Consider the following 25,072-nt stretch of genomic DNA (forward strand, 5'->3'; position numbering starts at 1 on the left):
TACAGGGTATCTCAGGCTAAACATTCATGTCTCGATTGCAGGTTGTTCTGTCATAATTCTTGCTTTCTTCTTTTTATTTTGTATACAGCACATGGTTAGCATACTTGCTGGGAGGTGCTGCTGATGCTGCCTCCTGTAGGTTAGAGCAGCTTTATCTTTTTTTTTGGCCACAGACGGCCAAAATATACTCGTTCGTGTTGTTATAGTACTTTTTCACACAACATCCCAGCTGAGGGTAATGCATTGTCCATTTTGTTCTGAAAAAAAAAGCCATGTTGAGCTGATTGTTCCATCCGCAATCACCTAATTATGAACCAATAAAGACTATATCGAGGTATATTTCCATGAACAATCAAAAAAAGCACTCGAACATGAAATTTACTTGTATTTCCATCACAACCCTGTATCCCACTCCACTCTCCCTCCAGCTAGAAGACAAAAGATAAAATGAGGAGGCGAGGAATGACAAAGTATGACTCAATCATCACGACCTCCAGTGTTCCTTTCTGGTCAAGCAACAATTGTACTGATGCAAGAAATAGTTTCATTCGTCCAGGCAACACCGGAAGACCACCCAGCACTACTTACCCTGCATAATCCATCACCGTGTCTTCCTCCTCCCACTCCTACCTCCGAGCACCACCTACACCAAAACACTCATAACCTGTTAACATTGATGAGTACCATCACTTTATCAGTGCAACATACTGTCATACCTCATACACCCTGCACTGCTGTTGTCTTCCCAATCCTCCTCCTTCCTTCCAGCACAGTACAGTTTTTATTGTCCATTACTCAACATTTCTTGAGGCACGACTCACCCTCTGCCATTTGGTCATATAGGTTTTTCCTGTTATGACATTCTTGTTCTCACAGCATGGCCATTGGTGCACGTGCTGTTAACACAGACATTAAATCATTCTACATTTATGATTATAATGTTTTTATCCCAATTTTGAAAACATTCCAGTTAGCCAAGTGTCTTAATTAAAGGCCTAATTATAAGTAGAGTAAGATGGGGTGAGGATGCTCCCTCTTTCCAAATGTAACTTCCTTAGTGCTGGTTCCATATTTAGTATCCTGAAAGCCTGTGCCAGGAAGCTCTCTGGCTGTTGATTTCACAGGTAATTTCAAATGAAAAAAATTGCAGTGTATTGAACAAAAAGACAGAGGAAGATGTATGTATATGGTATGGGGGGGGTGAGGGGTCAGGAGGGTTGACATCCAGCCCCACCTTACTCTATTCATTGCCATATTGCTGCACAGATTTTTTGGCTCCTGGATTTTTAATATGGGTTTTATAAAGTGAGGTGCCAATCGTCCACTATGAGTCTGGAGATTTGGAGCCATTCCCAAGAAACTCACAACGGACCTTGGTTAGAGTCGGATGCTGCTGTGACAAGCTGGTCAATGCCCGCAATGGCAATCCTTTGTTTATGCAGCATTTAAATAGGGATAAAAGCTCACCTTCAACAGAGCTGCTCACAAGCAACCTTCTATTTCATCAAGTTCTCCGCAAATTTGTGAAAATCTTCATTATGGTATTTGCAATGAACCTCGGGTCCAGGAAGATAAGCTAATCTCACCCTGTAATGCATATTATGTTGGGGCTGAGATTTGGTGAAAATGGGTTTGAGGAGGGGATGTTCGTTGGGGTGGCACCAAATAGTATTTGCGGTCTCTTGCAGTCGGTGTTCAATTTCCATTCAACAAACAGTCAGTTCAATTTCTGCGTGCTTATTTTTCTGTCTTTCTATGGATACATGATCATTTATTTTGTCCTTTTCATTGATGCTGTCTGTTTTTTGTATCCATGATCGAGGCTCGTGGAAGAGCTACAGCAGAATGTAACGGAATGGAAAGAGAGGAGGGGGGTGGGGAAGGGGCACAAATAGGAGAGTAGAAGTGAGAATGAGATAGAGATCAAGGGGAGGAGGAGAAGGACACATTGTGGTGAAGAAACTGGACACAAGCTGAATGAAATACACCAAGAAGAGGAAGGGGAAAGTGGGGATGAAACCAACCAGCCAACCAGCAATGAACAAACGTAACGGGGGTGAGGGAGAGTGCCAGAGAAATCACAATCACCCAGAAAAAGGAGTGCTTGGGTCTCACTTTTTTTTTTCACACCTTGTCTCTTTACTTTCTCCCTCCCCTTTATTTACTTCCTTATTTTTCATTTCATATCAAACTACCCTCCTATCTCCATTTTAGTCTTGTCGTTGATTCCTACTGCCGTTCATGTAACTTATTCCGTGTGATCTCAATTGCATCTCCGATCAATCCTCTTTGTCTTGCTGGCGGATAGGTTTAACCCAAAATAACTGTATGACTGGTTTTCGACAGCTGACGTGATCAATGCACACCACTCTTTTGGGCAATGGTCTCTAATATTGGAGTATTTCCTACTTTGCTACATTGAGTCTTCACGAGTTCTGAACATACAGCCACACTTATGATTGCGGTCAACCTCGGCAATCACTTGTGAACGTATTACTCATCTGCTTGGTGTAACTCTGAGAGTCTGGAGGAAATATGGAGGTCTCATTTTTCATTGATTTTTCACTCTGCCCTTTACCACTGCATGCACGTGTGCTCTCGGGTGACATGTCGATACAGATCAAATAGTTTTATGCTTTTGGCATTTTGCAACACATTCCATCAGACGTTGGTTTTGGTACATTAGTAGCATTTTAAGCTCCAGGTCTTATTCTAAAGAAGTAGGCCGTGTCAAATAGTGCTACCGCAAATTGCAACGGGACTATGCCTTCGTATTCTGTCCCAGCATGAACAACCAAGTGTTATTGCATCAGCCATCACAGCTGGTACAACCGTACTGCCATTCTTAATATCATTATGACTTATTAATATTATGAGCTACTATTATTATATTTTGTACAAGTCACTGTTTTGAGATGTGGAGTGTGTGAATGGTGTGATTGTGGTAAAAGATTATTCACTTATTTATTTGATTTCCAGCAACACCATTGCTTTTACCAGGTTGTGTTTACACAGGGTATATAACTTGATATTGCATCAAAGTGCATGATTATGGAGAACTTCATGGGATAAAAAAAAAAAAAGCACTCAATTTGTACTAATTTGTATGAGATGCTCATTCACTTTGCTAATTTGCTGTGATGTCCACGTGGCTTTGCGCTTGCTAATAAAGTTTTACGTGGGAACATCAAGTTGGTGGCAATTGAATACTTTAAACTTCATACCAAGATGTCTTGGTTTTGGCATCAGTTTCCTTTGTGATAATCATCGTTTTGAGGTTGATTCACTGTTTGACCCTGTGGTAGAAACTCGAAGTGGATGATGCCCTTGATGTCAAAAAACGCGATGAGCATCACCTTGACCTTCGACTTCGACATCCTTGCTTTCTTTGGTCTTGGTGATGCCGGACTTTTCCACTGACGACTCTGCCGTTTGGTCTCGGGATCGTATTCAAATATCCATGATTCATTGCCAGTAATGATTCTCCTGAGCAGGTCTGGATCGTCCTTGAGGCACTCGATAATATCTTGACAGACAGTGACCCTTTGCTGTTTCTGGTCCTCGGACAACAGCTTGGGGACCATCTCTGTGTACACCGTGCGCATTTCGAGATTTTCCGTGATGATGCTCCAGACAGTGTCCTTGTTGATGGAAAGTTCCTCAGCAATCATCCGCACTGTGAGTCGACGATCTGCGCGCACCATCTGCTTCACACGCTCGATGTTGTCCGCCATTCTGCTCGTTGAAGGTCTTCCAGACCATGGATAGTCTTCAACCTCCTCCCGTCCCTCTTTGAACTTCTTGTGCCATTCAAATGCACGTGTATGTGACATCGTTTATTCCCTGTAGACTTGCTGCAGCATTGCGAAGGATTCGGAAGGTCTTTTGCCAAACTTGGCAAGAAACTTCAGATTGCTCTCGACTCACGACTCATAGCGCAACGGCTCAGATTAGACAATGTGTAAAGCACGACCTGTAAAAAAAATCACACAATGAGCGCAGTCAACCATCACCAATCACATATATTGCTGGAATGTTGCGAAAGACTGTGACGCAACCCGTTCATTCAAGTTGTGTAAGTGGAGCACGCAGCACGCTCAGTCCCGTTTCTTTTTAGACGGACCTCGTGTATATGTATATATTTCAAAAACTATTTTAAAAAAACTGAACCAAATTCAACTAAAATTTGCATGTCATTTCAGGGTACCCCAAGTATGGCTTCTGTCTGGGGAATGTATCTGGGGGAGGTGGTTCAAGGTGGGGGAAGACCTCAATTCTCTCTTTGTTAATGTGTATAGTGTAGCATCACTGGTAGTATTCGGTATGACAAACCATCTTCTTTTAATATAAACAAAGCTTAAACAACTTAACATTGTGCATCATGATGATGTTGAAATCTCAGTGAGTACAATTCGAAATTTTCAAAATGTTTCATTTCGCTCATTTTAAGCAGAGGTTCAAACCAAAGAATCCAACACTGAGCTTTGCAGTGAAGCGGAGGTGATTTTTGCTCACATCATATATAGGCAGCAAGGATGGTCGATAAAGGTGATGTTAGCAGACTTCCAAGCAGATGGATGTTGTCCTCTAGCAAATTATAAAGTGAAGAGAGCAGAATGTTTGTTCGGTACAACATGCCGTCTTTTGTTTAAATCCATCAACAAAGCTATGGGTGAAGATGTCTAGTATTCATATAATAAAGGTTTATTGAAAATTTAACAAAAGCTTAATTAAAGGGGGGGGGAGTTATGACCAGAATGCATGCATGCACGTATGCACACACACCAACAACAACAACCATGTGGGAGCTCTTGTAGACCTGCAACACATCGCAGGTAAAAAGGTGTAGTCTATTAATGAAATATTACATCATCCGGAAGCTCATTGGACCTCTAATGAAAGGGAGACAATTCAAATTTGCTTCATGCACGCGGAATAGGTGTTTCCCATCGTATCTATCTGTGGTCCTTGGTCTTGGAATAGTTACCGGACAAAGTAATGGGACTGGTACGCCACAATGGAGAAATAACCCAAATAATAACACCAATGAGAAATCCAAACGAATACAAATTTTTTTTTTTAAATTGAAATTTATTTGGAAGTTTTTTTGAAAAATATTTTACAGAAAACCTTAGGGGAGACACCCTGAGCATACCCTGAAAAATTGGCGTCGATCATCCCAAATGTTTCGGAATAGCTACAGGACATACATACAGATACCGCTCTGTTTTATATATGCACATTAATTACAAGGGGGAAAAGCCTGTCGAAATAACAGGTGCACAAAACCCAACACAACACAAAGAATTACAAAAAATACAGTTATAGATTATGTCAATTATTTGCAATTAATAAGAGAGTCCAAGAAATTAGACTTTCCTTGGGGAGGATGAGCAGTGAAGGAAGCAGTTTATCAACAAATTTGTCAAAACATTACATATTGGAATGAGGGCATTGTAACTTTAGCAAGCCTCCCCCCCCAAACAGAAGGGTAAGCTGATCTGTAGCACCCCCCCCCCCCCTTCAACAAGAGGGTAAATCCATCTCAAGCATTCACTAACCCCCACCTACTCCATCCATACATACACTGTACAGAGTATTAATGCTGCTGAATCAGTCTCCTGGGCTACTGGTCACCTCGATACTCAAATGGCTCAATCATCCCAACAAGCGGGTTCTCACTTTCCCGACCTGGATGACAGGCTGAGTCAACCACACCTGCTATTAATTAAACTGAGCAGGATTTGAACTCAGGACTTCTAGAATCCCAAGCACACCACCCTAACCATGAAGCCAACACCAGGCATGGCTCTGTTCCATCTTCTGAAACCCACGTATGGGGTTAAGGACAAACACAAACACACGCACACGCACATGCATACGCGCGCACGCACACACACACACACACACACACACGCACACACACGCACACATGCACACACGCACACACGCACACACACACGCACGCTCACACACACACACACACGCACACATGCACACACGCACACACGCACACACACACGCACGCTCACACACACACACACACGCACACACACACGCACGCACGCACACGCACACACACACACACACACACCTGCGCTCATGTAAGGAAACGTTGGGGAATCTCCAAGGCACAGGTGCATTTGAGGTCGAGCTGGGTTTTAATTAGGACCATAAACTCACTCGGTTCAAATCACATGTACCCCACGAACGTGGTACAACGAACCGCACCACAGCATGCTCAAACACGCCCCGCACGCATCCATCGATCTCTTTCCTGCCCACAAGGTTCGTTCTCCTGACGTCACCACAGCTGAAACGAACGACCTGCTCCAGATTGGCAGATGGAGGTGTTACCATCGTGGCGTGACGTCACAAGACGTGGCATTTTATAAGGAATGATGGAAACGAAGTGCAGTACAGTGATTAATTGAAGGAGTGCCCACGGTTCCTTTTCACCCTTCTTATTTCCCAACATCGAAGTGAATAGAACTCACCGGGAATTATTTTTTTACAGGATTAACAATCACGAGTGTCACGTCGATCATTTGGACCACCGAGCGGTCTTCATCCGACCTACCCAGGGACCGTGCACCAGGTGTTGTTAAAATGCTTTCCTGGTTTTTGTACAGACAATGTCGATGTATCGATTTTATTCTTGCTTCGTGTATTTTTTTTTTTCGGTGATGTTGCCGCACACCTGTTTTGTCTTTTACCTTTGTGCCTCACCTGTGATTTTCATGCGAGGCACCGACACCACGGGGATGCACGAAGGTGTTGTGAGTTGGGGATGGACAGGCAGTCAAGTTTGATTTCTGATTAACTTTGTACAAACTATTAACACAAAACCTTATCTCCATCTTTCATTTGCTGTGGGAGTTTCTGGGCGAGAACTCCTTGGTCATTGTCATCTGTTAAATAAGGTGGTGTGAAAGACTCTGCATCAAGAGTGGGGAACCTCTGGAATATATATATATATATATATATATATATATATATATATATATATACCCTTTAAATAAGTTCTATTTATTTATTTATTTCAATTAAATTGTTTACTTGAACACTAAGACAAATCGTCTTTTTGGTACTTTCAAAACCCTTCCGTTTAGCAGTACTTGGACAAATATTTACGTCATCTCAACCAATCAAATTTGCTGCTTGCAGCAAAAAAAAATTTTTTTTTCTTTTCTCAAGACTGCAGGGGGTAAGGTATTCTATACACTTTAGTTTCTTGATGATATTGTCTCGCATTCCATCAGCAAGTGTTGCAAAGTCTTTCATCGGCTGATTAATGCAAACTTTGATGGCCAAGTTCACTGGTTGTATGATTATCTATAATTCCAGCTGTGTGTGTCTGTGACCGCTGTTTCTCGACAACCACTGGACCGATCTAATTGAAACTTGCCAGGTTTATTGCTGGAGACCTGAGGATGTGCCTTTTTTAAGATTTGATATTAATCAGACAAGTGCTTCCGAAGTTATGGCCATTTATTTACCAACCAATGACAAGACGCATTGCTGCGGCCATTTATTTACCAACCAATGATAAGACACGTTGCTGCGTAGGCGTGGCCGACGGGGAAGAGAACCTCAGCCGCGTTCCCCATTACAGGTTACAACGTACGGACTTCCGGATAGTGATGACTTGGTGTATTCTAATAATTTCTCGATTTCTTGTGTGCATTTATAGCGAACGTAGTGAGCTTCATACTTAACGCGTGCACATGAGAGAATAGGAAACAACAACACAATACTCTGGCAATTTGGAATCCGTGTCGTTGGCTATGACCCTTTTGCTTCCGGGTTTTTTTTTTCCGGTTTTTGGCATGGGGAATGATGTATGCCGGGAGATAAAGGCTTCATCGGAGACATGAAAGACCCAAATATCAGACATGGTGTATATTTCCTCCACTGATTTTTAATAAAGATATCTCCCGCATCATCAAAAAATAATTTTTAATCGTGATTTACATTATTTGATCGCTGATCCCGAATCCAGACCGAAGTAACCGGAAATTGCGTATACAGTTGTGAACTAGTTATAGGTAAAGTAAGAAGAATTCTACGTTCACTTCTAGTATTAATTTTTTTGAGATGAGATCCAGTTCTCGGCGGTGAAGTAGTTGTTGTGAAGGTAATGTTGAGGTATAATGGTGAGGTAATATTAATTTTTTTTTAGACTAGTACGTGCCCGTAAAAAAAAAAAATAAAAAAAAAATAAACCACACCGGCCCTTTCTTCGCTCTCACGTGCCCGTATGTACGTGACCCGGAAGTTCGATATTATTCGCAATTTATTTTTAATACCCAATTATTCAATTGGCGCCAACGTATTTTACCTTTTCGCAATGTCGTGGCAAGGAAAAACAAAAAGAGGAGAGAGAAAAAATTTACTTCCTGGTTCGGAGCATACCAGCACTTTGATGTTACCCAAATTTATACACTGTCTAATATGAAAACGATCATAACTTGGGGCATTGTGTTTATCTATAAATGAGCATAAGAAATCGAGAAATTATTAGAATACACGAAGTCATCACTCTCCAGAAGCCCGTACGTTGCAACCCGTAATGGGGAACGTGGCTGAGCTTCCCTTCCCCATCGGCCACGCCCACGCAACAACGTGTCTTCCCATTGGTTTGGTAAATAAATGGCCAGAACTTGGGAAGCACTTGTCTGATTAATATCAAACCTTGAAAAGGCACATCCTCAGGTCCCCAGCAATATATCTGGCAAGTTTCAATTAGATCGGACCAGAGGTTGTCGAGAAACAGCGGTGACACAGAGACACAGACAGACACAGAGACACAGACAGACACACAGAGACAGACACACACAGATTGCTGGAATTATAGATAGATGAGATCCTGTTCTAGGCAGTGTAGTTGTTGTTGTGAAGGTAATGTTGAGGTAATACTAATTTTTTTTAGATGAGATCCTATTCCAGGCAGTGTAGTTGTCGTTGTGAAGGTAATGTTGAGGAATTTTTTTTTTCTCAGATGAGATCCTGTTCTTGGCAGTGTAGTTGTTGTGAAGGTAATGCAGAGGTATAATGTTGAGGTAATATATTGTCGCGGATTCGCCCCCGCCGGCGTGCGGACGGCCACGGAACTCGAATCGCGGCACGTCGCCCACCGGACGGACAATCCAGTCGTGACCCTCTCGGACTAACGCCGGGAACCAGTCACGGGTGGACCTTTCGGTCTCACCGCGATCGGGCCAATCGGCCCCCGCGTGGGATAGGGTTGCTCGCCAAATTCGACCTACCTAAGTACCCACACGAAGGGTAGACCGGGCGATCGCACCTCGCCGCAGGTCGACTTCGGACACGGGCCACTTAAGCGACCCGTTCCGTACTATCGGGATAACCGAGCGGTGTTATCGTCGGCCTCGACGGTTCGATTAATTATCGGGCGTATTCAGCCCACTACCAACCCTTTACGTGAAGCAAGATGGGGATTCAATAGAGGAAAAGATGAAGCGAAGCGGGAAAATAGTTCAATAATAAGCACATTTATTTCGCGGCACACGGGAAGCACACATATACAATTCCACCAAAAGCACATAGAAAAGAAGAAGACAAAAAGCAAATGCGACAATGCAGATCTAATACCGACTACGCGAGCACACGGCAACACTTATACAATTTTACTTCACAGACGGCGCCGACAACACATATTCCCAAAGCAAAAGAAAAGAGAACCACCCTCCAGGAGGAGGGGGTAGGCGGGCCTGGGGCCGAGACCGTGTCGGGCCTACCCGTCTGAGACACGGAGCGGCGGTGGTGCCTCAACTCCGCGGGCCTCGCGGACAGTGTCTGGTAGGGGGTGGGAAGGGGGCCCCCTTTTGTCGCACTATCTCAGCGCGGGGGGAAACAGGAGGGGGTTGCTGATGCTCGGGAAAAGGAGGATTTCATAAAATCGCGGGTCCCGCGACGAGCGTCTCCACCACGACCTTGGTCGCGCCGCCGGCCTTTTCCTCCGCAGTTCCTCAAATCCGACGCGAGCACCCCCTCAACCGCCTTCGCCGCCGCCGCCTCTCCACAGCTCCGTCCTCTTCACTCCGACTCCGCGAACTCCCAACTGCACTCTGCCACTTCAACTCAACTCTTCCTCCTGCGAACTGAACTGCTTCTCAACTTCCACTGGACTCGACTCGACTGACGAACGCAGTCGTTTTTATAAGCCCCGTGGCTTCGCTCCTTCATCTTTGACCCTCTGCCTCCGACCTTTCACCTCTCTTGCTGGCTCCCCATTGGCCCGAGGAAAAGTGGGCGTGAATGCTTTTTGATCCATGAATTTGCATATAGCGACTGCCCTCCAACGCCCTGGAGGCGGGGCCAAACCGCCCCTCGCTCACCGATTGGACGGAACAAAAGTGGGCGTGAGTTGTTTTTGATCTGTTTTTCTTCAGAAAGTCCGCGATGCTTTTGAACACGCTGCACGGTGCGCGCCCTACACGAGTCCAGCATCGGTGCCCACGAGTGGCGCGAGATGACGGTGATGCGATGGTGGCGAGTTGTGACGGTAAAGGTCGTGGCGGTTGTGGTGAAGCGGCGTTGTGGCTGGTGGTTGTTGTTGTGATGGCTGTTGAGACATGGTTGGTGGTGGTAGTAATGGCGGTTGGTCCAAAATAAAGATAGTAAAAGAAAAACGGCTATCCTGAAGAGTCGCAGCCCTCATGAATGATATTGTTGCGGTTTTCGCGCCCGCCGGCGTGCGACGGCCACGTAACTCGAATCGCGGCACGTCGCCCACCGGACGGACAATCCAGTCGTGACCCTCTCGGACTAACGCCGGGAACCAGTCACGGGTGGACCTTTCGGTCTCACCGCGATCGAGCCAATCAGCCCCCGCGTGGGATAGGGTTGCTCGCCAAATTCGACCTACCTAAGTACCCACGCGGAGGGTAGACCGGGCGGTCGCACCTCGCCGCAGGTCGACTTCGGACACGGGCCACTTAAGCGACCCGTTCCGTACTATCAGAATAACCGAGCGGTGTTATCGTCGACCTCGACGGTTCGATTAATTATCGGGCGTATTCAGCCCACTACCAACCCTTTACGTGAAGCAAGATGAGGGTTCAATGGGGGAAAAGACGAAGCGAAGCGGGAGAACAGTTCAACAAAAAAGCACATTTATTCGCGGCACACGGGAAGCACACAAATACAATTCCACCAAAAGCACACAAAAAAAAAGAAAACACAATTCCATTTACACAAAAAGCAAATATAAAAGCGAAAACAATGTGCAGAGCTAATACCGACTACCGAGCACACGGCAACACTTATACAATTCTACCTCACAGACGGCGCTGACAACACATACCCAAAACCAAGGAAAAGAAATACCTCAAGAATGAGGCGGGCCTGAGGCCGAGACCGGGTCGGGCCTACCCGTCTGGTGATGAGACGCGGAGCGGCGATGGCCCCGCAACCCGCGGGCCTCGTGGACGGTGTCTGGTAGGGGGTGCGAACGGGGCCCCCTTGGTCGCACTATCTCAGCGCGGGGGGAAACAGGAGGGGGTTGCTGATGCTCGGGGTATAGAGGATCTTTATTATCCCTGGTGTGCGTCTCCACCTCGGCCAGGTCGCGCTGCCGGCCTCCCTCGGGCGTGCAGCTCCTGGCACCGACGCGAGCACCCCCTCGTCCGACTCTCTTCTCGTTCTCGTTCTCCTTTTCGTTCTTCCTTTTTCTTTCTCCTTCTCGTTCTCGTTTTTCTTCTCCTTTTCGTTCTCCTTCTTCTGACTGACGAACACCGTCCTTTTATCCCCCCGTAACTTCGCCTTTGACCCCCTCCCTTTGACCTTTCACCTCGCTCCCCATTGGCCCGAGAAAAAGTGGGCGTGAAGGCTTTTTGATCCACAAATTTGCATATATCGATCGCCCTGGGGGCGGGGCCAATTCGCCCCTCGCTCACCGATTGGACGGCAAAAAGTGGGCGTGTGTCGTTTTTGATCCGTTTTTGAAGCACAAAATCCGTGATTTTGTACACGGCGTTCGACGCGCGTTCTGCATGAGTCCAACACCGGTACCCACAGCGGGGCAAGAACGGTGGCGATGCTACGGTTGCGAGGTGTGACGGGAAGGTCGTGGCGGTTGTGGTGAAGCGGCGTTGTGGTTGGTGGTTGATGTTGTGGTTGTGATCATGGCGGTTGGTCCAAAATAAAGATAGTGAAAGAAAAACGGCTATCCTGAAGAGTCGCAGCTCGCATAAATGACATTTATTCCCACTAGACAACGGGTTTGGACCTAACTACACATGTACTTACCGAGATACCTCACCTAAGGGACCTGAATGGTGGTTTGCGAATCTGGTAACCACAACAATATTTATTCCCTCTAGACAACGGGTTTGGGCCTAACTACACATATACTTACCGAGATATCTCACCTAAGGGACCTGAATGGTGGTTTGCGAATTTGGTCAACCACAACACTACCCCCTCCCCTTTTTACAGACTTGTCCCGAGTCGTCAAATTTTCGTGTGCCATCATGTGTAGTTTTCCCCTAGTACATTTTACCTACGGATCCCTGAGTGCGACATTCATGGTATTCGTGTCCCCAAAATAAATAACCTAAGGGCTGAGTAACTACCCAAACAAACTCACTCACACGGACGACTTAAATAAAATTGCCGGCGCTAAGACAGACATGCCGGGGGCGCACTCATATTATTTACAGTACATCTTAACCTTAACTTACAAATTTTACACTAAACCATGGCCCAGGATCACTGAACTCTGCAAAAAGAAAGCAGTTAACAGGGAGCCAGGCTGCTCGCATGCAGTCTCTGGCTCAAACAATGCAGGTGACAGGGAACGTGGCCGGCTGCTCACACGCAGTCCAAGGCCTTCCCTTTTGAACTGAACGCAGTGAACCACAACGGTGCATGGGCTGCACAAACGTAGTCTCCGTGCCAGCTCAAGTGGCACACGCAATGAGCACAACGAATGGATGGATGAACACAAACACGGTGCACGGGCCGCCACTGCAGGCCCGTGTTGTAGCTGCCAACGGGGCAGTTCTTGCAGCTTGCAAACTGTTGCCTTGATCCTGGCACACATGGCAATGAACAGGGGGGGGGGGCAAAGCAAAAATTGAACGGGGACTGGTGAACGGGGGCAGTGGGCATGGCATGGTCAAGGCAGCAGGCAAACACAGCCTGCAGAAGAAGGCCGCTGCAGGCAAACACAGCCCGCAGAAGAAGGCCGTTGCAGGCAAACACAGCTGGCAGATGAACTGGCCGGCACAGGCCTTAAAGTACCACAGCTGCAGATGATCCAGCCGGCACAGGCCTTGCAGCACAGCAGCTGCAGACGATCCAGCCGGCACAGGCCTTGCAGCAAAACAACAGCTGCCGATGAAGTTGGCCAGCCTTTGCCGTTCCGTGGAGGTTGGTGGAGGGAGTGCGGTGGTGCTGGCCACTTGGAAGGCGGGCTCGGACCTACCTACCTGTCTCCCTCCCAACCTATCGCCTTTGCCTGTCACTGTACATACCGACTCCCTTAATTTGTCAAACCCCAATTTAGCCCCAACTTTTTTTTTTTTTTATGTTTACTTCCCCACTATAAATCGTCCCCTAACCCCCTTTATCGTCCTTGTTCGGCTAACCTATTCTGTCACCTAGCCTACTCCCAACCCCTACGTTCCCTTCCCGGAGGGGAATAAGGGAGAGCTAACGTCCTGTGTCGAGGCCCAACTCAAGCCTCAGAATGGCCTCCCCAGAGTTCGGCGATCTATAACCAAAGTGGGTCCAGCGGCCCACAGCGAGAGCGAGGGGATGGATGGTGCAGAGGGGTACACTTCCTACTCTGCCCTATCCATTTAACTGTTAAACTACCCCTGGGCTTTCAACAAGCGCCTCTCGCTTAAGCTATTGGTTCTATAAACCCAGATTCCCGTCGCCTGTGTTGGTGTCCTCACAATTTCGGGCCTCGCCCCCCAATTTTCTCTCCGTGCCCTCACACGGTCTCATGGCTGGGACACGTGGCTCCCTTTGGCAGGCACGACCCTCTGCCGATTCTCCCGCTATGGCACCCCTGGGCACTACACTGCCTGCGAGCCTACCAGCTCCCTAACACCGGGGAGTGCCCCCCATGGCACCTCCCCTGAAACGCACACGTGGCAGGCTGGCTTTCCAGGCCCCTTTCCGAGGGTCACCCTTGCCCACAACACTGCCCACGCGGCTAATGGCGCCCCGGGCCTCCGCACCAAGCAGACGCACCCGTGCCCACTACGCTATCCCGGCCCCCCATGGGCCCTTGGCCTACCGCGGCCGACTAGCCTGGTGCCCGGGGTACCCACTCAGCGATACTCACCTTTCGCAGCCACGCTCCCAAGCCCGTCAACAGGGCTCCTGCACCCCTCCAAACGGGTTTCGAGCCTACATTCACACCAACAACAAAACAACCTCCATTTTTCAATTTGACTAACCCCCTAACTCACTTTATACTGACCCCGGGGTCCCTTGGGCGGGAGTCACTCCTCCCCCCCAATCACTCATCGCACCATGCATTCCCCATTTGCTCCATACACACAGACCCGCTGGCCTCACTCACTCACCAAGCACATGCCTCCACCTCATAACTCACCAACAACTCTTCAACACACTCACCACTGATCTCTGCCATCCTTCTATCTGCATCCCCTAACTAACTCGTGCTCCCACGTCGTCCCTTAAACTAGTAGCACGTTCCATTTAACGCTACGTCGCTAAACTACGTCCCCTCTACACATTCACAAGTCTGTCACGGTCTCCAAATAAATCATTTTATTTCCCAACCTAAAGCTCGCTACAATCCCTCTAACTAATCCATTCCACGGACTCCATGAGGACTTACCCCTGCCCCATGAAGTCGGTCTAGCTAAGCTAACCCTTCCCCCTAACTAGTTTCCATCCTGTGCCCAGGTCAAGGGGGTCTTCCACCCCTTGCCCAGGAATCCTGTGCACCCGAAAGTGAGGCTTGCTTTTCTTTTTTTTTTTTTTTTCTTTACATGCGCAGCACCAGCGCGGCAACTCAGAGCTCGCGCACTTTGCACCTGCCCGTGACGTCATGCAGCTGCACGTGTTCCTCGTCCCTCCTTGGACGGTACCATCCGGCAGGGATACCCCTCCTGCCGGATTCCAACCCCACGTGCAGCCATGACGTCACCGTGGGCATAAAAAAAATACAAGCCCCACGTCTCGAGGGGTTCCCCACGCGAACACGTGCTTTGCCCGTTGGAGTTTAACACACACGATCGCGTGGAGAACCCGTCCGGTCCAAATCCATAATCCTGCCTAAACTTTGTCCGTCCGCGGGATCGGCAAATCCACCGCGTGCGTTTCCGGACCGGGACTTCACTCTCGCAAGCGAGCACGTGGTGGTCTCGTGCGTTGCACAGCACGGACCTCGTGCTCACTGCTGGGTGAACCCGGCACGGTCCCCGAAACAACTACAGCCGCTGCTCGGCTTTCTTTCCTCACATGTCGCCGTCGTCGCCATTCCACACACGCACTCCCGCGTGTTACGACGCTCACACTCCATTCCATTACATTCACACCGGGAGACGCGGCTGCGTGCTCCCGCATGCCAACCGACATCTCCCTTACATACCGCTCTCTCACACACACGGTCTCCCTTGCACTCGGCCGTTCACTCACGCGTGCCTCACTGCTCACACAAACCATACTACTTACACACGCGGGGGCACTCACCCGCGGTGCCTCATCCACACTCCGTGCCTCACTCACACACGCGGGGGCACTCACCCGCGGTGCCTCACTCATACTGGCCGTTTCATCCACACACACGGCCTCATCCACACACGGCGTGCTGGGAAGCACGTACTCTGGCACCATCGCCACCACACCACTCACACACGGGGTCGCTTCCACACACGGGGACGCACTCACGCCTTGCACCACACACACAGGGACAACCACACTGGGGATTCGTGTCCCCACAAGGGTCTCCGGGGCCTCTATACCCCCCAAGCTCTCCGTGCACCTGTTCGCAGCACTCCTCCCCTCGAACTCGCAAAGCACGACCGAACTCACCTGGTCGTGACTCGCCTCAAGGGGGCATACTCCCTCCCCTCGTTCCTGGAGGAGGCTATCCCGCTGCTCGCACCGGGTCCCTGCAAGGTCCGCCAGCTCAACCTCATCGTCCTCCACTACCTCTGTGTGTGTGTGTTCGTCTCTAACCTTGTCCAATTCATGCAGTCTCTCCTCTATTTTTTCTGTCTCCCGTGTCTCCCGAATTACTTTTTCCTTACCCGCCTCCACCGCGGGCCCGACAGCCGTTGCACCCCCTTCCAGCTCGTTCGTTCCTACACGTGGAGTCGCCATTCCTATCTCCCTGGTCACGGCCTTCATGCCCGCCTGCAGGCATCGGCCCATGTTCTGCGTCTCACCCCGCAGCTTTTTCGTTTCTTCCTTCATTTGCTTGCCCATGCTTTTCATTTCGTTTATAAATTCATTTGCGTTTGCATCCATCTTTTCGTTCATGCCTTTCATTTCGTTTATAATTTCATTTGCGTTTGCATCCATTTTCGCTGTCATTGCCGCCAGCATGGTGCATAGCTGGGCTATGTCGGATGCACTCAGCTGAGCCGTTTCGGCAAGAATCGGGAGGTTTTGGTGGAGAGGGGGAGGGGAGGTGTCATACACCGCGGCCGCTGCCGCACCTATTTCGGGCTCTGGGTTCAGTTGGGCGAGTCCGTGTTCCTGCACAATCAACATTTCCTGCACGGGGATTCCATCCTGGACCATGGACTCTACACATTCTACATCCATTTCTAATATCCCCGGCTCCCGCTCGCCTTGAGACGCCATCTTGCTTCTCTGAAAGGGTTAATTTGAATCGCTCGTAATTTGGAGGGAATCGGGGGTCGCTTCTCTCACCCCTGGACCGATTCCCGTGAATTTAATTGGAGACAGGAGAGCCCGTTTTCCCGTTCTCCAATACCAGTGCCGTGAGGAGGGCGATGGGTTTATATCGCACGACCTGACACCAGTGTCGCGGATTCGCGCCCGCCGGCGTGCGGACGGCCACGGAACTCGAATCGCGGCACGTCGCCCACCGGACGGACAATCCAGTCGTGACCCTCTCGGACTAACGCCGGGAACCAGTCACGGGTGGACCTTTCGGTCTCACCGCGATCGAGCCAATCGGCCCCCGCGTGGGATAGGGTTGCTCGCCAAATTCGACCTACCTTAGTACCCACACGGAGGGTAGACCGGGCGATCGCACCTCGCCGCAGGTCGACTTCGGACACGGGCCACTTAAGCGACCCGTTCCGTACTATCGGGATAACCGAGCGGTGTTATTCGTCGGCCTCGACGGTTCGATTAATTATCGGGCGTATTCAGCCCACTACCAACCCTTTACGTGAAGCAAGATGGGGATTCAATAGAGGAAAAGACGAAGCGAAGCGGGAAAATAGTTCAATAATAAGCACATTTATTTCGCGGCACACGGGAAGCACACATATACAATTCCACCAAAAGCACATAGAAAAGAAGAAGACAAAAAGCAAATGCGACAATGCAGATCTAATACTGACTACGCAAGCACACGGCAACACTTATACAATTTTACTTCACAGACGGCGCCGACAACACATATTCCCAAAGCAAAAGAAAAGAGAACCACCCTCCAGGAGGAGGGGGTAGGCGGGCCTGGGGCCGAGACCGTGTCGGGCCTACCCGTCTGATGAGACGCAGAGCGGCGGTGGTGCCTCAACTCCGCGGGCCTCGCGGACAGTGTCTGGTAGGGGGTGGGAAGGGGGCCCCCTTTTGTCGCACTATCTCAGCGCGGGGGGAAACAGGAGGGGGTTGCTGATGCTCGGGGAAAGGAGGATTTCATAAAATCGCGGGTCCCGCGACGAGCGTCTCCACCACGACCTCGGTCGCGCCGCCGGCCTTTTCCTCCGCAGTTCCTCGAATCCGACGCGAGCACCCCCTCAACCGCCTTCGCCGCCGCCGCCTCTCCACAGCTCCGTCCTCTTCACTCCGACTCCACGAACTCCCAACTGCACTCTGCCACTTCAACTCAACTCTTCCTCCTGCGAACTGAACTGCTTCTCAACTTCCACTGGACTCGACTCGACTGACGAACGCAGTCGTTTTTATAAGCCCCGTGGCTTCGCTCCTTCATCTTTGACCCTCTTCCTCCGACCTTTCACCTCTCTTGCTGGCTCCCCATTGGCCCGAGGAAAAGTGGGCGTGAATGCTTTTTGATCCATGAATTTGCATATAGCGAACGCCCTGGAGGCGGGGCCAAACCGCCCCTCGCTCACCGATTGGACGGAACAAAAGTGGGCGTGAGTTGTTTTTGATCCGTTTTTCTTCAGAAAGTCCGCGATGCTTTTGAACACGCTGCACGGTGCGCGCCCTACACGAGTCCAGCATCGGTGCCCACGAGTGGCGCGAGATGACGGTGATGCGATTGTGGCGAGTTGTGACGGTAAAGGTCGTGGCGGTTGTGGTGAAGTGGCGTTGTGGCTGGTGGTTGTTGTTGTGATGGCTGTTGAGACGTGGTTGGTGGTGGTAGTAATGGCGGTTGGTCCAAAATAAAGATAGTAAAAGAAAAACGGCTATCCTGAAGAGTCGCAGCCCTCATGAATGACATTTATTCCCTCTAGACAACGGGTTTGGGCCTAACTACACATATTCTTACCGAGATATCTCACCGAAGGGACCTGAATGGTGGTTTGCGAATTTGGTCAACCACAACAATATATATATATATATATATATATATATATATATATATATATATATATATATATATATATATATATATATATATATATATATATATATATATATATATATATATATTAGATTAGATCCTATTATAGGCAGTGTAGTTGTTGTGAAGGTAATGTTGAGGTAATACTGTGTTAATTTTTTTAGATGAGATCCTGTTCGAGCGGTGTAGTTGTCGTTGTGAAGGTAATGTTGAGGATTTTTTTTTTCAGATGAGATCCTGTTCTGGGCGGTGTAGTTGTCGTTGTGAAGGTAATGTTGAGGTAATATTAATTTTTTTGGATGAGATCCTTTTCTAGGTGGTGTAGTTAAGGTAATATTAATTTTTTTTTAGATGAGATCCTGTTCTAGGCAGTGAAGGTAATGTTGAGGTAATATTAATTTTTTTTTCGATGAGATCCTGTTCTATGCGGTGTAGTTGAGGTAATATTATTTTTTTTTTAGATGAGATCCTGTTCTAGGCGGTGTAGTTGTTGTTGTGAAGGTAATGTTGAGGTAATATTAATTTTTTTTTAGATGAGATCCTATTCCAGGCAGTGTAGTTGTTGTGAAGGTAATGTTGAGGAATTTTTTTTCCTCAGATGAGATCCTGTTCTAGGCGGTGTAGTTGTTGTTGTTAAGGTAATGTTGAGGTAATATTTATTTTTTTTAGATGAGATCCTCTTCTAGGCGGTGTAGTTGTTGTTGTGAACGTAATGTTGAGGAAATTTTTTTTTTCAGATGAGATTCTGTTCGAGGCGGTGTAGTTGTTGTTGTGAAGGTAATGTTGAGGAAATTTTTTTTTTTCAGATGAGATTCTGTTCGAGGCGGTGTAGGTAATGTTGAGGTAATATTAATTTTTTCAGATGAGATCCTCTTCTAGGCGGTGTAGTTGTTGTTGTTGTTGTTGTGAAGGTAATGTTGAGGTAATATGCAGTAGTGTTATCACGGTTATATAAATGCACAAATAATTTGATCTATAGTATACCCAATCACACCTTTATGACTAAAAAATTAACAACAAAACTAGAGAGTAAATATTCTAGCAGTTTTAAGTCTACATAATTTTATAATAAAGATATCTCCATCATCAAATAATTTTTGATCGCCGATCCCGAATCCAGGCCAAAGTAACCGGAAATTGCAGCATCGAATGAAAGAAGTCTACGTTCGCTTCTAGGCTTTCCTATTCCATATTAGATAAACACAATGCCCCAATCCAGTCGTTGTTTACGAGAGCGAAGGAACAGCCTGTGTGGTTGTTTGAAAGTTTTTTTTTTTTTTCCTCTTCCTCTTCCTCTTCCTCTTCCTCTTCCTCTTGCGATGACTTTGCGAAAAGGCAAAATACGTTGGCGCTAATTGAATAATTGGCCATTAAAACTAAATTGCGAATAATCGTAACTGCGATATGCGACCTTCCGGATAGTGACAACTTGCTGTATTCTTTCTCGATTTTTTTTTTTCCTCTATTTATCGACTTGCTGTATTCTTTCTTTCTCGATTTCTTTCTCAATTTTCTTAAATACAATGCCCCAATCCAGTCGTCGTTTACGACAGCAAAGGAATGGCCTGTGTGTTTGTTTGAAAGTTTTTTTTGTTTGCATGTATGGGCACGCGAGAGTGAAGGAACGGCCTGTGTGGTTTCTGCAAGTGGTTTTAAAGTTGTTTTTTTTTTTTTCATGTACGGGCACATACTAGTTTCATTGATGATGGAAAAAGAGATATAATGGCTCTTGTGCAACACCTTTTTGAAATTCCGCAATATCTTGAGTGCAATTTGATGAGTTCAATGAAATTTCCTTCATCTGCATCTTTTCCCCAGATGGTGTTGTGACAATTGAGCAGCAACACTTTCCTGATTCATTGACATGAAACATTCAGAAGCCTCGGAATGACACTGGCTTCTCTGATACTCATAAAACTTCTCTGTTAAACATTTCCAATGATAATTGGTTCACGAGCACCAGCCAGAGTGACCACTATATCCGTTATGTCTGTGTGTCTGTCTGTCTGTCTGTTGGGTGGTCGTGAGTCTACCCTTGTTCTCAGGTTTTCTGTCTGTTTGTATGTAATGGACATCTCTGGAGGCCAGAGGAGTCAACCGATTTTGATGAAACGTGACTGTTAGGTTCATACCAGGATCTAGTTGTATGCTATTGAGCACTGTTGCTATGTGTGCCGCCACACTGTGCCGGTTGACTAGTCATGCATATTGATTGTTGTTGCTTCCCTGTGGCTTCGCCTACCGTGAGCCAGGAGACGCTGTGTTAAAAATGTCGCCTTGCCATGTGGTTTTTGCCCGCTGCGATGAAAAATGCTTTTTGTGCCAGACTGTGGCCAACAACAGTGTGAGTGATGCATTTTGTTTATCGTTCAATACCCGAATTTTGTACTGTGACTTTATGTCGGCATGAAACAGTTCGATGCTCTAGTTTTACCGACGAACTTTGACAATTGTTACAACAACCTATAGGAAAGAACTTGCAACTTTGATGTGTAGACAAATGTAAAGCTCTGCGGTCTATTCTAGTGACTCTAATTTGTTATTGTACCGTTACTCTGATCAGTGATTTTAATATACATCTTGTACATGTATAACGATCACCGTAATATCTGTGTCAACTTACCATAACATTTTATTTTTGTTTTTGTTACAGCGATTACCACAATTCATACCATTCGTCAAGAATAAAGAACTCTAAGCCTCAGCATGGTTGTTAGACGTTACGTTCATTGGCAGATGGGGGTTAGCTGTATGCTATCCGGTCCAGACCGGAGAGGCAGAACAGTAATCGACTAAGGCCAAGCACAGTCCAGGCAAGCGAGAAACGTCGGTCCGCCCGGCTCAGGGGAATCCAGTCCATAACCAAACACAGTTTCCGCAGTATCACTCGACGCCATCGTCCAGAAAATCAACATGTCAGAGAAGTCACCCAGAAGTAACCGATCAGTACGATCATCTCAGGCTCGTTCAAAAACTTCAGAACTGTCAAACATAAGTTCTATGTTAGCACAAAAACGTGCTAAAGCTGGCCTGCAGTTCGAGAGAAAAGCATCTGAACTACGCGAAAGGCAAGCCTTGGCCGCCGCAGAATCAGCACAAATTCAAGCAACAATGGAGGCTGATTTAACCCTTCTACAATCTGAAAAAACAAGTCGCTGAGGCAGAGTTACAAGCCATTGAACAATGTATTAGCGAACTTGAGGGTGGAAATGGCCCGCCTGATATCAACCTACCTCAGGAGACATCAGCAAAGCGCACAGAACAGTATGTGGAAGATCACAGTTATCCGCCAGTGTTACCAACTGCTGACTTTATCGCAACTGACAATATGCAAAATTTGCAACCACCGGCTCTTACGCCCAATATTGCCAGTAATTTATACCAAGCAACAACCAGACACCCTGATCACCCCTTCTTTCCTGATTTAAATAACCGAGCTATTAACGCTACATCTGTTCCCATGAATAACAGACATTTAAATCGCAGTTCCAACCCTCGTGTGACATTAGACCCGAATGTGCCTTCATTTGTGCCGGTTTCCACAGCAAATAATACAACGCCTATGAACACTGACTTTTCACAATATCTGCTGAAAAGAGATTTGCTGTTAACACGCTTGTGTACATTTAATGACACACCATAAACATACGCAGTGTGGAAGGCAGACTTTCGCAGCGTTGTGAACGATATTGGTGCCAGTGTTAATGAAGAGATTGACCTCCTGATTAAGTGGTTAGGTCCACAATCAAAGAAACATGCCGTCAGCTTAAAAATGTCAAATGCCAACAATCCATGTCTCGCGCTTCAACGAATATGGGAGTGCTTAGAGGAGCGATTTGGCAATCCGGAAATGGTGGAAGCCTCAATAAAACATAAACTCGCTTCCTTTCTGCGGCTGTCAAACAAAGACAACAAGCAACTGTATGAAGTGCTTTCCCTCAAAGAAGATCAAAAGTATGCTACTCTTTTAAGCTATTTTGACTCTTCATCAGGAGTACTCCCCATACTCAATAAACTGCCTTACAACATACAGGAGAAATGGACAATGCATGCGTCCAGGTACAAAAAAGAAAATAATGTGGTGTTTCCTCCTTTCTATGTGTTTGCTGAGTTTATCAAGAACCTCAGTCAGGTATGCAATGATCCTCGTTTTGCATACGAAAGTAATGCCGCACAGAGCAGCAGTCACAGTGGATATAGACAGTCACAGGTAAACAAACGTCCTGCACATCGCACCCTCTTCTACAAGAAGACAGACATTCAGCCAAATTGTCCTTTGCACAATACTGCACATAACCTCAGCGACTGTCGTGCGTTCAAATTGAAGTCACTTGTCGAAAAAAAGGGACTTTCTGCGGGAAAATAAGATATGTTTCTGGTGCTGTGATTCAACTGACCACGTTGCAAAGACATGTAATGTAAATTTATCCTGTTCTGTGTATAAAGGCAACAAGCATGTTACGCCAAGCGGCAGCCCCTTAAAGAGCCCACGGTGACCCCAACAGAGCCCGCCACGCCAGCCAATAAGGCGTTCGCCGATAACGGCGGGGAGCTACCTGTCAACGTTCCGAACTCTAAATGCACACATTTGTGGTGATGTGTCCCCGGGTAAATCATGCAGTAAAACAATTCTGACCAAAGTTTACCACAGTGACAATCCAAACAGGTATATCCATGCCTACGTAATCCTCGACGACCAGAGCAACGTCTCGCTCGCCAGATCAAGATTTTTCAAATCGTTTCATGAATCGGGGGAAAATATTCCCTACAACCTTACGTCATGCTCCGGGTTAGCGCAAATGGTTGGGAAACGTGAACATGGCTACACAATAGAGTCCACAGACTGTGACCACAAAATACAAGTTCCTACGTTAATCGAGTGCGATGAAATTTCAAATGCCCGTCACGAAATCGCCACACCCGATGTCGCCATTCATCATGCCCACCTGTCTGAAATTGCTGCAGAAATCCCCGAGATATTAATTTTGATCGGCCGTGACATTCCAGAAGCGCATCATATTTTGGAACAACGGACGGGCCCGAGAGGATCTCCATTCGCCCAGAAAACAACTCTTGGCTGGGCGATAATCGGTGAAACTTGTATCGGCAAAGTTCATAAAACAGGTGTTCCTGTGGTGAATAAAATTAACTTTTTGCCGAACGGTCGTCCATCAATTTTCCCACCATGTGACAATAAGCTGTTTGTTGAAGAAATTGTTACCTGCAAAAACGACAATTTTTCAGACATTTTCCAAGTGAATAAAGATGACAACAAATCTGGCCTGTCCACTGAAGACAGATAATTCATTTCAGTAATGGAAGATGAGATGCATCGGTCACCTGAAGGTAATTGGGTGGCACCACTGCCGTTTTAAGGCAGACAGACAGCGGCTACCTAACAATAAACCGGAAGCCATCAAAAGAGCCAGTTCCTTGCACCACAGCCTCATTAAAAACCCAGAAAAGAAATAACACATGGTCGAGTTTATGAAGCAGGTTATCCATAGAAACCACACAGAAATCGCCCCACCCCTTCGAGAAGATGAGGAATGGTGGTATCTCCCACTTTTCGGGGTTTACCATCCACATAAGCCCGACCAGATGCGGGGCGTATTGGACTCCTCCTCCAAGTACAACGGAGTATCGCTCAACGACGTGTTGCTAAAAGGGCCAGATTTGACCAATGACTTACTTCGTGTTTTGATAAGATTTCGCTCTGATGAAGTGGCGATTTCAGCTGACATTCAGTCCATGTTTTATGGTTTTCTGGTCAAACAAGAACACCGCAATTACCTAAGATTTTTGTGGTATCAAGATAATGATCCCGAGAAACCGCTGATTGACTATAGAATGACAGTGCATGTCTTCGGGAATAGGCCGTCTCCCGCTGTGGCCACGTAGGTCTCGAATGCTGTCATCGCTGGACAAGAAAAACCCAATGATGACGTCACAAACTTTGTACTACACAACTTTTATGTTGATGATGGATTGACGTCATGTCAATCTGTGGAACAAGCGATACAACTTCTGTCTGCCACACAAGAAGCTCTGGCGAACGGCGGTAACCTCCGCCTTCACAAATTGTCGTCAAATAGCCCAGAAGTACTCAAGTCATTTCCTTCTGAGGATTATGCTAAAAACCTCAAGAACTTGAACTTTGACGAAGATACCTAACTGCAACAGAGAAGCTTAGGCCTTGTGTGGGACCTCCAGCACAATGTCTTCACGTTTGAAGTCAACACCAAAGAAAAACCATTCACACGTAGGGGGGTTTTGTCTACGATTAGCAGTGTGTTCAACCCCCTAGGCTTCGTCGCCCCCCTAATTGTT

General features: G+C 47.1%; 2 protein-coding genes across 10 annotated transcripts in view; both read left to right on the top strand.

The window, feature by feature from the left end:
• The window catches only part of LOC147018714 (calcium/calmodulin-dependent protein kinase type II subunit alpha), a 226,493-nt gene extending 223,302 nt beyond the window's left edge, over window positions 1-3,191 (top strand). For 4 of the 7 annotated variants that reach the window (XM_085898674.1, XM_085898671.1, XM_085898676.1 and 1 more), the window contains one exon: window positions 433-3,191. In XM_085898674.1, coding sequence (XP_085754800.1) covers window positions 433-451 — 19 coding nt within the window. In that variant the 3' untranslated portion in view covers window positions 452-3,191. Of the gene's footprint in view, window positions 1-428 lie in introns of all 7 variants that reach the window. The other 3 variants (XR_015062497.1, XR_015062499.1, XM_085898672.1) reach the window with 1 other exon arrangement.
• Window positions 3,192-6,375: 3,184 nt separating this feature from the next.
• Window positions 6,376-25,072, top strand: part of LOC147018715 (2-hydroxyacylsphingosine 1-beta-galactosyltransferase-like) — a 118,321-nt gene continuing 99,624 nt past the window's right edge. For 2 of the 3 annotated variants that reach the window (XM_085898701.1, XM_085898704.1), the window contains exon 1: window positions 6,376-6,598. The gene's annotated coding sequence lies outside the window, so the exon portion shown is untranslated. The remainder of the gene's footprint in view (window positions 6,599-25,072) is intronic. The other variant, XM_085898705.1, reaches the window with a different exon arrangement.

This window comes from Eptatretus burgeri, chromosome 10 (genome assembly GCF_056783735.1).
Source record: "Eptatretus burgeri isolate ZD-2024b chromosome 10, Ebu_testis_v1, whole genome shotgun sequence".
NCBI lineage: Eukaryota > Metazoa > Chordata > Myxini > Myxiniformes > Myxinidae > Eptatretus > Eptatretus burgeri.